At 44.8% G+C, this 15,360-nt stretch overlaps 1 protein-coding gene across 1 annotated transcript; it reads left to right on the forward strand.

Annotated features, from left to right (window-relative positions):
• Positions 1-760: 760 nt before the first annotated feature.
• syt11b (synaptotagmin XIb) lies at positions 761-13,660 on the forward strand. Its single transcript, XM_004571088.4, has 4 exons — positions 761-1,047; positions 7,621-8,561; positions 10,332-10,452; positions 10,760-13,660. The coding sequence occupies exons 1-4, from the start codon at positions 1,014-1,016 to the stop codon at positions 11,068-11,070; spliced, it is 1,407 nt and encodes a 468-aa protein (XP_004571145.1). The 5' UTR covers positions 761-1,013; the 3' UTR covers positions 11,071-13,660.
• The last annotated feature ends 1,700 nt before the right edge of the window (positions 13,661-15,360 follow it).

Genomic DNA, 15,360 nt, shown 5'->3' on the forward strand with positions numbered 1-15,360 from the left:
GAGGAGAGCCTGGAGAGGTGGAGGTCTGCTCTTAGAGACAAGACAAATTAAAGTCAGTAGAAAGAAAACAGAATCCATCTGTGTGAATGAGACGGAGACCAGTGCGAAGGTCAGAACTTATTCCTATTAGTTTTATTGTCACAGTTGACCACATATTATTTTGTTTTTTATTTGTTTTTGAGGAGAAGATTTGGCTTGTTTTTCGTTCTTTTAATTTTATAATTTATTTTCTTTGCTAGTCATTATTTTTTATGAAAGAAGAAAATGTGGAAACCCTGTTCTGTCAGCAATAAATAAAAGACGGGAAGGTCTGCTTAGCTGACATCTCTGCAACACAGCACAGAATTCATTTAAGAAGTTTCTCGGTTTTTTTTCAAACAAGGATTTTACAAAAATAAAAGTAAAAAAATCACCAAACATATTCAGCATAAACCTTTACATTCACACACTGCATCAAAATTATGCAGCCAAACTTATTTGCAAGCAAAAACGTTTTATGAGATTTATAAGATCTGTACTTTTCCTTATATTTATATATATTTTAAACATTTCTAATTCTTTAATATTTATATGTAAAAAGAAAAATAAAGATAATATGTGGTTTTAGAATGTACTTTTTGTCCTTGTCCTTTTAAAAAATAAAGATTCCACAACAAAAATAAATAAATGAGACACGTTGGCGCAGGAATCCTGCTTTGAGTGAGTCATCTTGTTTTTAGACAACCTTTGGCCAGCCTCATCGCGAGCTCCTCCGCGCAGACTCCCTGCATCCTAACGGGAGCATCACTGCGCACCGACACGGAGACCGACGCAGCGAGCGGACGACACCTCCGTCAGCCGATGTATGAAGGCTTCCTTTCCCGGATCAGCGGCTTGTTTTCGGTGATTCTCTTCTCATCCGTCGCTCCTCTATGGATGTGAAGTAAAAGCGGGCGGTAGTCAGTCGGTGTCTTCTCATCTCTGCGCTCTTTCTCCCCGCTCGGTCAGGACCGCATCCTGCCCCGATCCACAAAATGGCGGATATCAGCGAGCTGGGACCCGCCTACGGTGAGATCCAGGCCCTTTTGGTCTTCGTATCTTTTCCATCTCACCCACATCCACCGTGTTTAAATGGCCTCACTGCGTTAGGCTGTGGGGTGTACTGGGGTCAAATGCTGTGACATATTTAACGGATGCCTGCAGCAGGTGAATAAAGCGGCCGCACAGCCCATCACATCCAGTCTTTCCTTTCATGCTTCAGGGGTGGAGCGGGTCATCTTCCCGTGACTGGCACCACTGCCAGGCCGGTCAAATGAGCTCACACGGTGATTTTGTGACCGCAGCCATGTTTGAGTGGACGGTGTTGGGGAAAGATGACCGTCCTCTAAGTCATCATTTCACTGCCACGGAAAAAAGTGCGTGGGGTTTAAACGAGGCCTCGCGCGTGCCTCTGCATCATCGGTGACAAATTAAAAATAACAGCAGCCCGCGCGGGGGAGAAAAACAGGGCGTTCTCGCGGCGCTCCCACGCACGGTCTGCCTCGCTCTCGTGCGTGAGCGCGCGCCCGTCGGGGTGTGTATGGGTGACGTCATGTCTGTGCTCTCCGAGTGAAAAAACCTTTTAAATCAGTTTAATCGTCGCGTGGGAGCTGATCAGCGAAAGGAAAATAAAGTAAACGACGATTACGTCATCGATGAAGCGCCTTTTAATACAAATGAGCTGAAGATCCAGACTTACACCACATCTTATATATACTGGCTGATAAATGCAGTTAATCGATTGGCTGATTGTGGTGCGATCATAAAACTGGATGATGGTGTTTCTGTGGAAAATTATAATTGCTCCTAGTTTTCTGACATTTTTAGATAAAAATCTATATTGAAGGTTTCTGTTGTTTGCTGGTTTAAAGGACCCAGTAAAGAGCTCTGTCTGTGGTGAGCCTGAACATCCACCCAGAAGACACTCAGCCACTTTATTAGGCACAGCTTGCTAGCACTGGGTTGGGCTCCCTTTTACCTTCACAGCTGCTCTAAGTCGTCATGCCACACATTCAACATTTGGTCTATGATCACATGACATCATCACACAGCTGCTGCAGATTTGCCGGCAGTGTCCACGATGAGAATCTCCAGCTTCACCACATCCCAGAGGTGCTCGACTGGACTGAGATCTGAGCCCAGTGGAGTCACCATCATGTTAAAGAAACCAGTTTGAGGTGATCTGCAGTTTGTGACGTGGTCTGTTACGCTGCCGGAAGCAGCCATCGGCAGATGGGCCACTGTGGTAGTATTAAGGAGATGCACAAGATCAGCTAACAGTGCTCAGTTAGCTTTGGGGTTTTAACGATCTTTTTCGTTAAGGAGCCCAAAGTGTGCAACCAAACCACACCTTTACCTCACCAGGCTGAACCACTGAGTCGGCTTCCTGTTCTTGACGGGAGCGGTGCCTGGTGGACTCTTCCACATTCAGCAAAGAGTCTTGACTGCATCCCTCAGTGCACTGAGTCGCTCCTGCGTGTTTGGCTGAGGACATATTTGCATATTTGCAATTCCAAGCAGTTGAATGGGTGTGCCTAATAAAGTGGCTCGTATAGTATGTGACAGGAAGTTCTGTCCTAAAGATCTGGTTTCACCGACAGAAGCTGCAAATAAGCAGAACAAGGGAGCTTTAAAATGACAGGTTAAGACTTCTGAATCAATCCACTGTATTATTCAGGAGCTCGTTGATCCACATACTGATCAGCTGAGGTTATGGATCAGCTCAGGACGGTGCTGATTGGAAAAGAGCTTTTGGTGTGAAGAAATGGTGGCTTCCAATGATTATGTGAACAAATCATTGAGCGTAAAGACAATCAATCACCTTCTGCATTCGTTTTAGCTGCAAAGCTACAAAGCTGTGCGCTTGAATGGTTTGTTCTGCTTCCCTGCAGAGCGAGAGTTCATGTTGAACCCCAGTTTAGTTGAGCTCCGATGACTCAGAGAACCTTTAGTCAGCAAATTTAATCCAGATTAATCAAACCAACAGGCGTCACTGGGCCCACTGAAGGGCTGTGCAGAGTGCAGAGTTAGCATCCATACATTCTGGACTTTACTGCATTTTTTCATAATGTCTGAATCCCACTGACGAGTTTGATATTAGACATTAAATTCTCTTCATTGTCAGTTTAAATTGGGGGGGGGGGGGGTTCAGTAAAATTATTATATAGTTACACCTCCAACCTTAAAATAAAGATGTTGTTCCCCACAAACTAGAACGAGCTCGACGCACCTCACATACCAGACATAGAAGCTGTGTGCAGGGAGCCTGAGGACGGCTGTGCAGACAGCTGTCTGTAGCTGTCAGCAGGGGGTCTCAGCGCTGCACAGCTCAGGTGCCCGTTAGTTGTTAATTAACTGGAGCTCTCTTTCTCTTTCCCCGTGGCTCCCACTTCCTGCAGGTCACCTGAGGCGCCGCTCTGTGTCCATCTGGGCCAAAAAACTCCCACTGTGTTATTTATTATCTGTATTGTTCAAGTGTACAGACACATCTTTAATATTCAGTAAGTTCGTTGCATTTACTTAAGTGAATCGATATGTTAAATAATCACAATTAAACCTGAAAAATTGTGATTATGTTTCTTTCCACAATCAGACAAACGAATACGTCTCATGCAGCACGGACTTCCTGTCGTATCCTCCAGTCATTAAATATCTGGATGTGAGCAATTACAGTTATTGGACACTTTTTCCTTTAATCGAGTGTAATCAGTCAGAGACAAAGGTCAGAACAGACACAGGTTACAGATGAACTGGTTACTCCGTGAGAAATCACATTAAGTGATGATTTAAACTGCTGAGAATAAACCGAGCAGATCAGAGACTGTGAGCTTCTCCTCAGTGTGTGTGTGTGTGAGCAGGAGCGTGTATTCATATCTTTGTGGGGACCAAAAATTGGAAGTTTTAGGGGACCAACAGCCCTTATAGGGACCGAAAATCGTGGTCCCCACAAGTTTGAAGGCATTGTTGAGACTCAAAATGTGGTTTTAGTGTCAGGGTTGCAGAGGGGTTATGGTTAAGTTTAGGGTAAGTGGCTCAGGAAAGCATTATGTCAATTAGATGTCCCCACAAGATATGAATGCCCAACATGTGTGTGTGTGTGTCCCAGAGTTGCCAGGCAGCGAGCTCAGCTGCTTTCAGCTCTTTCCAAAACATGACATCATCTGATGGAGTCTGAATGAAAAGCGAGAACAAACAGGAAGGAGGATTTTCTGGACTTTGATTCTGCAGCTTTTACACTTTGAGCAGCGACTCTGTGTCCGTCACCTCAGCAGCAGAAACACGTCAGACCTGCATATGAGTCAAAACACTGACAGCAAAGAGGAAACAGGGAGGCTTCAAGTGTGTGACACAGTGTACCAGGCACAGACTGCGTGAAGCTGTAAATGCTGTAACCACAGCTAATCACACAGTTCACTTCATCAACACGAGCAGTTTATTGTTTTATTCATATTTTATTTAGCGTTGTTTCCTTTAATCTGACTGAAACACGCGCTGATGTGGTTCTGACGCAGCCGTTTCTGTCACCAGCAGCAGTGTCCCGCCTGCAGAAGAATCTGATTGGTTACTCATCACAATTTAAAGCCTATAGGAGCCAAACAAAGTAGGTCATTCATTCTGGAGCAGCTCTGCTGAGCTGTGATGGAGACACAATAGCAGATGTTGGTGAAGTTGCAGTAAATAGATTTTACTAATGAAGCTTCTTAGATTTGATGGAGTTCTTCACCTCAGTTCTGCTCTTGCTCTTGTGTGTTTTTTCACCTCTCTTTGGCTTTTGTTCTGCGGTTGTGTGTTTATTTCATTCAGCGAGGTTGCTTTTCATGTTTTGGCTGCTGTGGAAATGCCAAGGGCAGCCTCGCGCTACGGGGCTGCTTCAGGCTGTGTGGCAGTGTTTAGGAGTCTGGAGCCTTCCAATGAGAGGTGGATACACTCTGCTAACGTTGCATCCTCCACCTGGGGTGGAGAGATTCTGGGACATGAGGACTTTCAGAGAACAGTGTGTAAAGTGGCAGAAACACGAGCTCCCTGCAGCTTTCCAAGAATCCCAGTGACTCAGTGGATCAATTGAAAAGGTTTTTCTCGCACTAGTTTTCTGGGATGGACATTTACTAACTGCGTCCTCTCTCTGTGGATGCTTTGCGTCCGGCCTGATCACCGACATATTGAAGCTACAGCTCGCTACGTTTTGCTTTAGCTGCTGGGTAGCACACTGAATTCTACCTCAGCATTCAGTGAATACCAAGTCAGTACATCAGTGCAGTTTCTCTGGGAAAGCTACTGTGTGTGTGTGTGTGTGTGTGTGTGTGTGTGTGTGTGTGTGTGTGTGTGTGTGTGTGTGCGCGCGCGCGTAGCATCAGTGTGCCCTTGTGTGACTCACAACAATACTCTTTTATACCCAGCAAACAAAGAGCTCCACAAACCCCGCCTCTCTGCTCTTCCTCCGCCCAGTGCTCAGATGTTTCTAATGAGATCCTCGGAGAGTCGATGTGGTGACTTCACTCTGTGTTACTGTTTTTAAATATGCTGTCACCGACTGCGCTGCCCTAGCTGCTGTAGGATGCTACAGTCTGCGCTCTCTGGTGGTCCCAGTGCTCGAATATCTCCACCTCTTAGATTTGGATTATATGGAAGGGAAACACTGACGGTCTCTGTGAGGACTGCAGCGATTCACCAAATAACTAACTAGCTAACTACAGAAGTTAAAATAAAAGTGTGCGTCTGCAGACCAACTGTTAACGTAGCTTGACTTAGCTTCAAATCGGGCAGCTGAAGTCAGACGGCAGCTTTCTTACTTCCTGTCAGTGAACCTGAAGCGAGCAGGGGAGAGTCTAAAGGAGGGCACGGGGGGCACTACGCTGCAGATTATCATTTCTATAAAATCTAAGTAAATAAAGTAAAAACACAAATGGGTCAGTGCAACACTGAAGTATTATTAACATTAATTATTAACATCCACACCGTCTCAACATGTGTTTTACACACTGTTGCAGTCATCACATGCTCCTTTAAATCTCACACACACAAGGACTCACACATGAAGACAGTAAAGCTACATCATAGGGCTGGGCGATATATCGAGTTTTTTAAAAATATCGATATATTTTCATACGAGATATAAGATGTGACAATATCGTTTATATCGATATAGTCTATGTTACGTTATAATTATACTTGTGGAGCCGCAAGTTTGCCTCTCTTTCGTCCACTTTTGTCTCTACACAACGTTACTCTGCCTCGCCTCTCCTTCACTGAACACAACTCCGCCTCCCCCATAGCTTCACCTGCAGGCAATGACAAGATGAAAGCGGAAAATCTCCGTTAGCGAGTTACTGTGCGTGGGGCTGGACGGCGTCAACGTGTTAGCGAGCTAATCGCGCTAACGAGCTAACCGCGCTAACGACATGCAGCCAGGAGGTGCTGCACGGCCTAAAATCCTTTCATTTTCTCAAAAATCGACAGCGCGCCTTATGTATGAATTCTGGTTGTGCTTACTGACCGCGAACCGATTTTATGTGGTACACAGCGCTCAGCAATCTGTCAAATGTTTTAATATGACTTTGCTAAGCTACGGAGCTGCACGGCTTGATGGATTGTCGGAGGATTACGGCTACCGGGGAGGAGCCTCGCGGAGTGATACGTACTGTGTGTGTATAAGGACCACAAATGGCACCTGTTCAGAGACGTGGTGCAGCTGTGAAATCTGTCTCTTTGTTATTATGCTCAGCGTCTATTAGTTTACATTTTGACTGCACAATTGTGAGCTTTTTGTTACGCACAAAAACAACATTGTTTTCTTTTATTTATGGACCATGATTATTTAATAAATGCTGATAATTTATTTTTGAGTAATTTCTTCATGTATATCTACGCTGTATGTAAATAAAAGTGCCCGTGTGACATCTGGGACACAGTGTGACTAAGAACTCTCTTTTTGTTCTTAACTTATGGCTTTAAAAAAAAATCGAGATATATATCTTATATCGCCATCCAGCTAAAAAATATCGAGATATGAATTTTGGGTCATATCGCCCAGCCCTACTACATCATACACGAGGCAGTGATACGCCTCCCAAAATACAGAGTAAAGACTATTTTCTGTCTCATTTTATATTTAATTACTGTTTTTATTATTTAATTATTTTTGCACTTGAGAAAATAAACATAAACACACTACAAGCGTTACGCTGGCACGTTATGTAAACCACTCAAAGTACTGCGATTTCTAAAATGGAAAAAATTAACAGTTTATTTAAGATTTGTTTTGAATATTTACTGTTGCTGATTAATAAGACGACTACTTCGTATCCGATTACTCGATATTCAAAAGTCCTCTTGGCTCCGCCCACAAACAGATGTTAATTGGGCAAAGCGTTCGGTTATATTTGGTTACTCGGTTTAGTGTTTTTAATTATTTGTCCTCCTGATAACTGCAGTTTGTTCTCCCAGTGAGGGATTATTCTGAAAGTCCTGGACCCTGCTGTGCGGTGGATGGCAGACTTCAGGGTTACAAATGGCGTCACACTGGGATAAACTGCGTGTTTGTGTGTTGACTGAACAGCAGCCTGTTGTGTCTGACTCACTCCACTGTCGCTCTCTCTCTCGCAGCCATGTCTCCGGTGCTGGCGGGCTTCCTGGGGGCTGGTGTTTTGGTTTTGGTCGTGGTGGTTCTGGTGCTGCTCTGGTCCTTCTGTCAGCGCCGTTACCTCCGAATCTCTGGGCGCTACAAGCTGCACGGGGACCGTTACTATGACTCGGAGGATCCGCCCTACAAGTTTATCCACATGCTAAAGGGGATCAGCATTTACCCAGAATCCCTCAGCAGCAGCAAAAGGATCGTGCGCGGCATCCGGCGTGCCGACCGTTCCGACCGTGACGGAGAGCGAGGCTGCACCACAGCGGGCACCGCCGGGAGGGGGATGGTGCTTGTGGACGCCGAGAACAACATCCTGGATGTCCCCGGTCAGCTGCAGATGAGTCACCTGGTCCCTCCTGCCGGCGCAGACGCCGCCCACGGCCAGGGTCGGCTGGAGCGGGCTTTACCAGTCCGTGCTGACTACTGCTGCCTGGACAGCAGCTCAGCCAGCAGCAGCCAGACCAGCAGTAAGACGGCGTCCCCCTTTACCCCCGCCTCCTCAGAGCCCGAGCCCGAGCCCAGCCTGGGCTCCATCAGCCTCACCGTCGACTACAACTTCCCCAAGAAGGCTCTGGTAGTGACCATCGTCGGCGCCCGGGGCCTCCCCGCCATGGACGAGCAGGCGGGTAGTTCAGACCCCTACGTGAAGATGACCATCCTCCCCGAGAAGAAGCACCGCGTCAAGACCCGCGTCCTGAGGAAGACCCTGGACCCACTGTTTGATGAGACCTTCACTTTCTACGGCGTGGCCTACAGCTCGCTGCCTGAGCTCACCCTGCACTTCCTGGTCCTCAGCTTTGACCGCTTTGCCCGCGATGATGTCATCGGGGAGGCAGTGGTGCCGCTGAAGGGCGTGGACCCGAGCACGGGCCGAGTCCACCTGAGCCAGCAGATCACCAAGAGGAACATGCAGGTGAGCGAGGCTTTGCTGCAGCTGTAATAAAACTAATGGTAGTTGTATTTGAAACAGTCGTGGAACAGACTTCTAGTCTGATCCCAGATTAGGGCTGCCACGATTAGTCGACTAGTCACGATTACGTCGACTATCAAAATCGTCGACGACTGATTTAATAGTCGACGCGTCGTTTGAAGCTTTGTAAGATCACAAAAGATGCAGGAATAAGTAGCAGGATTTAAGAGTGTAATAACGGACTGAAACAGAAGATGGCAGCACTGCATGTACAAGGATGCCAGCTGCCGTTAAACCCCGAAGAAGAAGTAGCTCTGTCCCAGAATTCATAGCGCAGCCCAGCTCAGTTTCCAACAATGGCGGCAGCTAGTTAGTTTTAATATTACTCTTATTATTCTTTCTGGGTCACAAAATAAACGTTTAACATGTTTTCAGGTAAGAATGTAGCTGTGTAAACCTCAAATATCTGCTCAGTTTATCAAGACACCACATATTTTCAAAAGCGCTCCGACATTTTCGGAGACGTCTGTTACCCACTAGCTCGATAGCTAGCCGGGGGCCATGAGAGCACCGGACTCCCGGCAGATCGTTTTCAAACCCACCGCCCTACTCAGGTTAAACATATACAAGTCACTTAGATAACTTAAAAATGTTATTGTTTGGCTTTTTTCAGTATTTTATTTGTTCCTGAGTAAATCGGCTGAGTTTATTAAACTCCACCGAAACAATCTGCACATTTCATTAAAATGTAATAAACTATCATCTTGTCTTTATTGTTAGTTAGCACAGACCTTAAACACTTAAAGCTGTAAGCTAATGATAGTTATATAAGAGCAGATGCTGCTGGTGCAATAAGCTGTACTTTTACGTTCAATGGATGATGATGTGATTAGTCGACTAATCGCAAAAATAATCGGTGACTAGTCGACTATCAAAATAATCGTTTGTGGCAGCCCTATCCCAGATCAGCACTGAAACAGTGCCCTCATATAAATATGTTTCTGATGTAATCTCCAAAAGTTGAGTCTGTTCATCTGGATGTTTTCAGAGAAACGTTTCGTCACTCATCCAGGTGACGTCTTCAGTCTCAGCTGACTGAGACTGAAGACGTCACCTGGATGAGTGACGAAACGTTTCTCCCACTGAAAACGCTACGTGTGTGTGAATGTGTGTGTGAATGTGTGTGTGACTGGATGTGTAGAGCGCTTTGGGGTCCTTAGGCACTAGTAAAGCGCTATACAAATACAGGCCATTTACTTTCCTGGATGATGGAGATGCATCAAGACGTTTCTGATGTACTGTATTTGTATACAGCTGAAGTCACAGTTAGTGACTCTCATATGCAGCAGGAAGCAGCAACATAATAGTGACGTGATGTCCAGCCCATTTTTCTTAACCAATAAAGTTCTCAGTTTCTAATAAATATAAAATCATGTTCACAGTTGGGTCTGTTTTTGGTTGTTTCCATCCTAAATGACAGAGTTAGAAGTCACATGAGGCTAAAGCTTCCTGTTAGTGTTTGCACTCATGATTGACAGCAGTGGTCCTGGCACTTTACATACGTGACTAACTGACCCTGTTGTCTGCTCTCTGCGTTACCATGGCAGCCAGCTGCTCAGTCTGTGTCAGTGACAGCCTCGCTGTTGTTCCGTCTCTTATCAGTTTAATGTTGGATCGTCAAACATGCGAGCAGTGGACGAGAGAAAACACCGTAAACAAGAAACAGTCACCCGGATACAACGCTAACTTTGTTCCCTCTGTTGTGTGTTTTAGTGCGAGAGTCGTGGAGAGCTGCTGGCGTCTCTGTCCTACCAGCCGGTGTCTCATCGCCTCAGCGTGGTCGTCCTGAAGGCTCGACACCTCCCCAAGATGGACATCACCGGCCTGTCAGCCAGTGAGTAGAAAGCAGGACAGAGAGCAGGAAGACGCTCAGCGTTCAGTCTGACTTGCTTAGAAGATATTTTTCTGTTTTTTGAGGCACAGTCAATGTTGTGGTTGGAACATGCAGCATGGAGCGAGTCGGCCTAAAGCACCTGAATTGATTGATTTATTCATAAACTATCCACGCATATCCAAACACCCCCTGATAAACAACATGCTATAGAGCTGCTGTGCAATTGTTGTTTGTTCTTATATTGATGTAAGAGGATATTTGTCAAACATCGAAGCTTGATCTTAGACCGTTCTCCTTCTGTCCTCAGACCCCTATGTGAAGGTGAACGTCTTCTATGGCCGTAAGCGCATCGCCAAGAAGAAGACCCACGTGAAGAAGTGCACGCTAAACCCGGTCTTCAATGAGTCCTTCATCTACGACATCCCGCCCGAGCTTCTGCCCGAGATCTCTGTGGAGTTCCTGGTGGTCGACTTCGACCGGACCACCAAGAACGAGGTCCTGGGTCGCCTCCTGCTCGGCCTCCACAGCCCCTCCCCCTCTGGAGCCTCCCACTGGAGGGACGTGTGCGAAAACCCCCGCCGGCAGATCTCCAAATGGCACAACCTGAGCGAGTACTGAGGGAGGAGCACCGCCCAAAACCAGCCGACACCACCCACTGGCTGGGACTCCACCAGTGAAGCCACTGGGAAATAAAGACTCAGTGTACAGCACATACACACACACAGACACACACATACATAAAACAACACAGTCACACTGTTGTGATCATAGGTAAACTCTCTCCCTCTATTATCTCTCTACCACAACTACATCTGCAAGTATAAGAAGAATCCTGCAGCTCTTTACAGCCAGTAAACAAACCATGACGTCCATCTCTAAGACTGTTCTCGTGTCTCCTCTGGCTGTCGATGTGTGTCGACGGGGGAAGGAATGCTCAAATATGATTAAAAGAAATGTGAGAAAAAAGAAAAAGTTCCCCCTCTTGCTGTTGTTGCCATGCAGTTCATTGCATGTCCGTCTGAAAAGAAAAAAAAATCACTCCAAATGAAGAGTTGAGATCTGTGACATCACCACGGCAGGAAGAAATTTCAGCTCTGATAGAAAATATGATGAAAATACTGCATATAAACTGAAACGCTGAATATATCCAAGTAACGATTGCTCCTCTGGAGGACCAAACACTGCTGCAAAGAGTCGCTGCGACGCTCAGTCAACGTTCCATTTGCAGGATAGTTGCTGTTGTCAGACAGCAGCGTGCTTCTGCCTGCAGATCATTTTCACCCACCGCTCCTGCAGCAGATTGTACGACCGCACCCGACCCCGGAGGAAGTGCACTCGGCCTCGTTTCAACGGGGATTCAGGACCGTCAGAACCTCCTGACTGACCCTAGATCGTGTGAAATCAGCTCCTGCTCTTGAAGACTGAAAGATTATGTAAAATACTTGTTTGTAACATGAATGCATTCCTCTAATTTAGGCTGCGAGTGACGCAGAGGGCGGCTGTGGTGCCTGATGATGTTTCAGCTGTTCTATCTTCAGAACTAAAACTAAAAGATAAGCTAGTTTACCACAGGAGTGCTGTAGTTACGATGAGGATAACACTCGCTTTAAAGGATGGGAGGTAAATAAGAACTTCAGGGCTTAAAACTGAAACCAATGTGGAAGTGCTAAAACCTGCAGCTCCTCTAAACACTGTTCAGGCAGCTGGGTGACAATTCAGAAAAGAAAACAACCAAAATAAAGTCTGAAAACCTGAAAGGACATTAAAAAGCAATGAAATCTGCAGCATACAGCAGTTAATGACTAGAATTCAGCTGACCGTCGAAAGTACAAAAAGTCTTTATAGTTCGACTACCTCTTTGATGCTAAAAGTAGCGTAACCAGAAACATCAGATGTAGCTTTTGTTGCTTACGACTCTTGCTGGAAAACGCTGAATATCCTGAAATGCAACAGTCCACATTCTACAGAAAAGCACTTTACTGTCATGTGACAAAAGTCCACCAAGTAATGTGTGTAAGGGCTGTTCAGTACACGCATTCAGAACTAATTAAGGCTTGTTTATAAAAGACTAATTCAGCGTTTTGACACAGTCACTGTTGATTTATCGAGGTCTTTAAAAGCTCTGATGGCAGGCGTCCACTCCAAAGGTCAGACTTCCATCTTGGACATAAAAGTTGGATGTAGGTACCGTGACATCAGCTTTTGGTCCCTGTGAAATCGAGGGAACTGAACACTCCTGCTTTTTAACTCTCATAAAAAATGACATCATGCTGCGTTCATAAAGACCTAAACTGTCAGGTGAAATGATAAATTCATCATGAAGGTGATAACAAGTAGGATTTCATTTCCTCAGTTCTTTCAGACTTCGGGCTTCTTATTCCAGCCCTCGCTGCCCCCTGCTGGTCATTAGAGGGAACTGCTTCCACATTGGGTTCACTTTTCAGACTCTGAACTTATGTTCATCTTCTGTATCCAGTCTTTATTTCTGCTGATTAGGCTCCACCTTCTCGTCTAAATATGGTCATCCTGGCACTAAACGCCGATGCTAAGGATGGGATGTGAAACATGCTCGGCGACCACGGCAGCGCTCCTCTGCTTCACTGCGCTGGTCTCATTTTGTACATTTCCCTCTCCTCCATCACACTGAGACTCTGATTTGCACTGCTTTGTAAAGCGTATCTCTCCCCCTGTGAATGTTCCCCTGCAGCCAGCTGGTGGCGCTGTTTTATATTACTTTGTTCCTACAAGCCCAGTGAATGTGTCTGAGGTGACGTTGGACTTTGGCTTCATGTTTTCTTACTGACGAGTTTGTTTGAGTGATGACACACTGTGAGTTTAGTCTCGAAAGCACATTTTAACCCCAGTTTAACTTTAACCTTGAATCTGCTCAACAGCTTGCTTACTAGTGCAGAGAGTAATAAAGTTTGTGTAAGTTTCACTTTGAATCATAGAGAGGTGAAGAAAACGCCACCTGAAGCCGGATCTCCATCGACGCCCTCGGATTCAAACTGTGACCTGCTGGCGGACGGACAGACAGACTGAGTGTACATTTGTACAGATGTGAAGATGTTTGCTGGTTTCCTTCCTGTCCGATGTTCTCAGAGCTTTAGTGTGTTTGAGCGCCCCCTGCTGTAGACCTGGATGCTAACCTCTGTGTTGGGTTTGTTAACACTCATTGGACGTACAAATAAAAACAAGTTATCCATGACGGCCGCGCCTGAACGCTCATTTCACTTTATTTACACTTGATCGTTTATTTTATGGGTCCAAGGTGGCGTGATATTAAGAATATTGTATATTGTCAACACAAACAATGGCAGATTTAATTGGCTCTATAAGGCATTATCACGCAGAGGTGGGACCAAGTCATTGTTTTGCAAGTCTCAAGTAAGTCTCAAGTCTTTATCCTCAAGTCAAGTCTCAAGTAATGTCAGGCCAGTCAGAGTCGAGTCTCAAGTCACTGGTGTAAAAGTCCGAGTCAAGTCACAAGTCTGAAACTTTGAATTTCGAGTCCTTTCGAGTCTTTAAAAAAAAAAAAAAGAAAAAAGTATGTTGCAGTTATGCTAAATGTAAATATTAGACCATGTGATTTTTAAATCTGTGTTTTTCTCAACACATGACAAAATAGTGAACTTAGAAAATATACACAAATTGTGAAATTGCACCTCTTTAAAATGCAGCTCAATTAAACCTAGCTCCAAGAATAATTTTCACCGACAGTTCTGAGATAAGCTGCATGTTATTCTTGGATGCGCTTGTAGGACCGGCTTTAAAATCGCATGACAAAAATATCATACACATTTAAAAAAACTGCATCACCAACGTAGCCTGGAAAACATTTGCTAGTTAGATGAAGTCATGATCTCATCGTAGCAAGAGAGAAGCACTGCCTACGTTCTTTATGCAACTTCTTGAAAGTTGGAAGCTGCTCCATCTGTCTGTGATTCTCTTCTTGCATGTTTTGCATATTGCATTTCGGTTTTTTGTTGACTACTTCATAGTTTATGTACCTGAAAAAAATATCTCCTTGCAGCATTTTTGAGCGTTTTTTTTTTCTTTTTTAAAAAAAATCTGGTTAATTTGATTGGCTGTGCTACAGCTCACGCACACATACGTACGGAGTGTGGTTTGAATAAATGAATCAATTGAATTAATGGTGCACACTTTCTATATAATATAATATGCGTGTTAAATTTTATATTTGGGGTGAAATATCAAGTCCCAGGTCATTGGTGTAAAAGTCCAAGTCAAGTCACAGTCTTAGAACATTTTTTCAAGTCAAGTCTAAAGTCATAAAATTAACGACTCGAGTCTGACTGGAGTCCAAGTCATGTGACTCGAGTCCACACCTCTGTTATCACGTCAACCTGCAGATCATTCTAGCATATCTAAATCTTTACGTGGTACTTTCTATATGCTGGCAGTACACACCTCACTTGTAAGGGTCATAGTTTCTACGTTACAGGGTTTTTTGTCAGTCTTTGACGTGTCGACCTCATTGGATGGAAGCCAGATTTAATTGGATTGTCACAATGACATCACTCTATGCCTCTAATAAGTTTAAATACGTTTTTTCACTGTGAATGACGCAGTTTTGATATTAGTAGTGTGTAAGCCATTTTAACCATTAACTTTATTTGAAGGAGTTTTATTAAAGTGAGGAGCTGTATCAGTAAGTGTGCACCGGACGTTTTAATAAGAGAAAAATGCAGCATGTCACCAGATTTTCACATCATTTAAAGATTAAGAAGATGTCTTTCTTAGAAATCACCAGAGCCAGTGTCATCTGACCTTTGATGATCCCTGTCACATGAACGTTTCTCAGAAACTCTGACACTGGTTCCTTCATCCCGCCTCTCTCTGAGCATACTCTGACTACATTTACCCAAGAAGACACTGACGTGGTCC

This window comes from Maylandia zebra, linkage group LG1 (genome assembly GCF_041146795.1).
Source record: "Maylandia zebra isolate NMK-2024a linkage group LG1, Mzebra_GT3a, whole genome shotgun sequence".
Classification (NCBI taxonomy): Eukaryota; Metazoa; Chordata; class Actinopteri; order Cichliformes; family Cichlidae; genus Maylandia; species Maylandia zebra.

Bases quoted from the DNA above. Each gene is read 5' to 3' on its own strand.
- syt11b (XM_004571088.4), top strand. From the start codon at position 1,014: ATGGCGGATATCAGCGAGCTGGGACCCGCCTACG. The intron at 8,562-10,331 runs GTGAGCGAGGCT...TGTGTGTTTTAG, and splicing joins TCACCAAGAGGAACATGCAG to TGCGAGAGTCGTGGAGAGCT. The intron at 10,453-10,759 runs GTGAGTAGAAAG...TTCTGTCCTCAG, and splicing joins CATCACCGGCCTGTCAGCCA to ACCCCTATGTGAAGGTGAAC.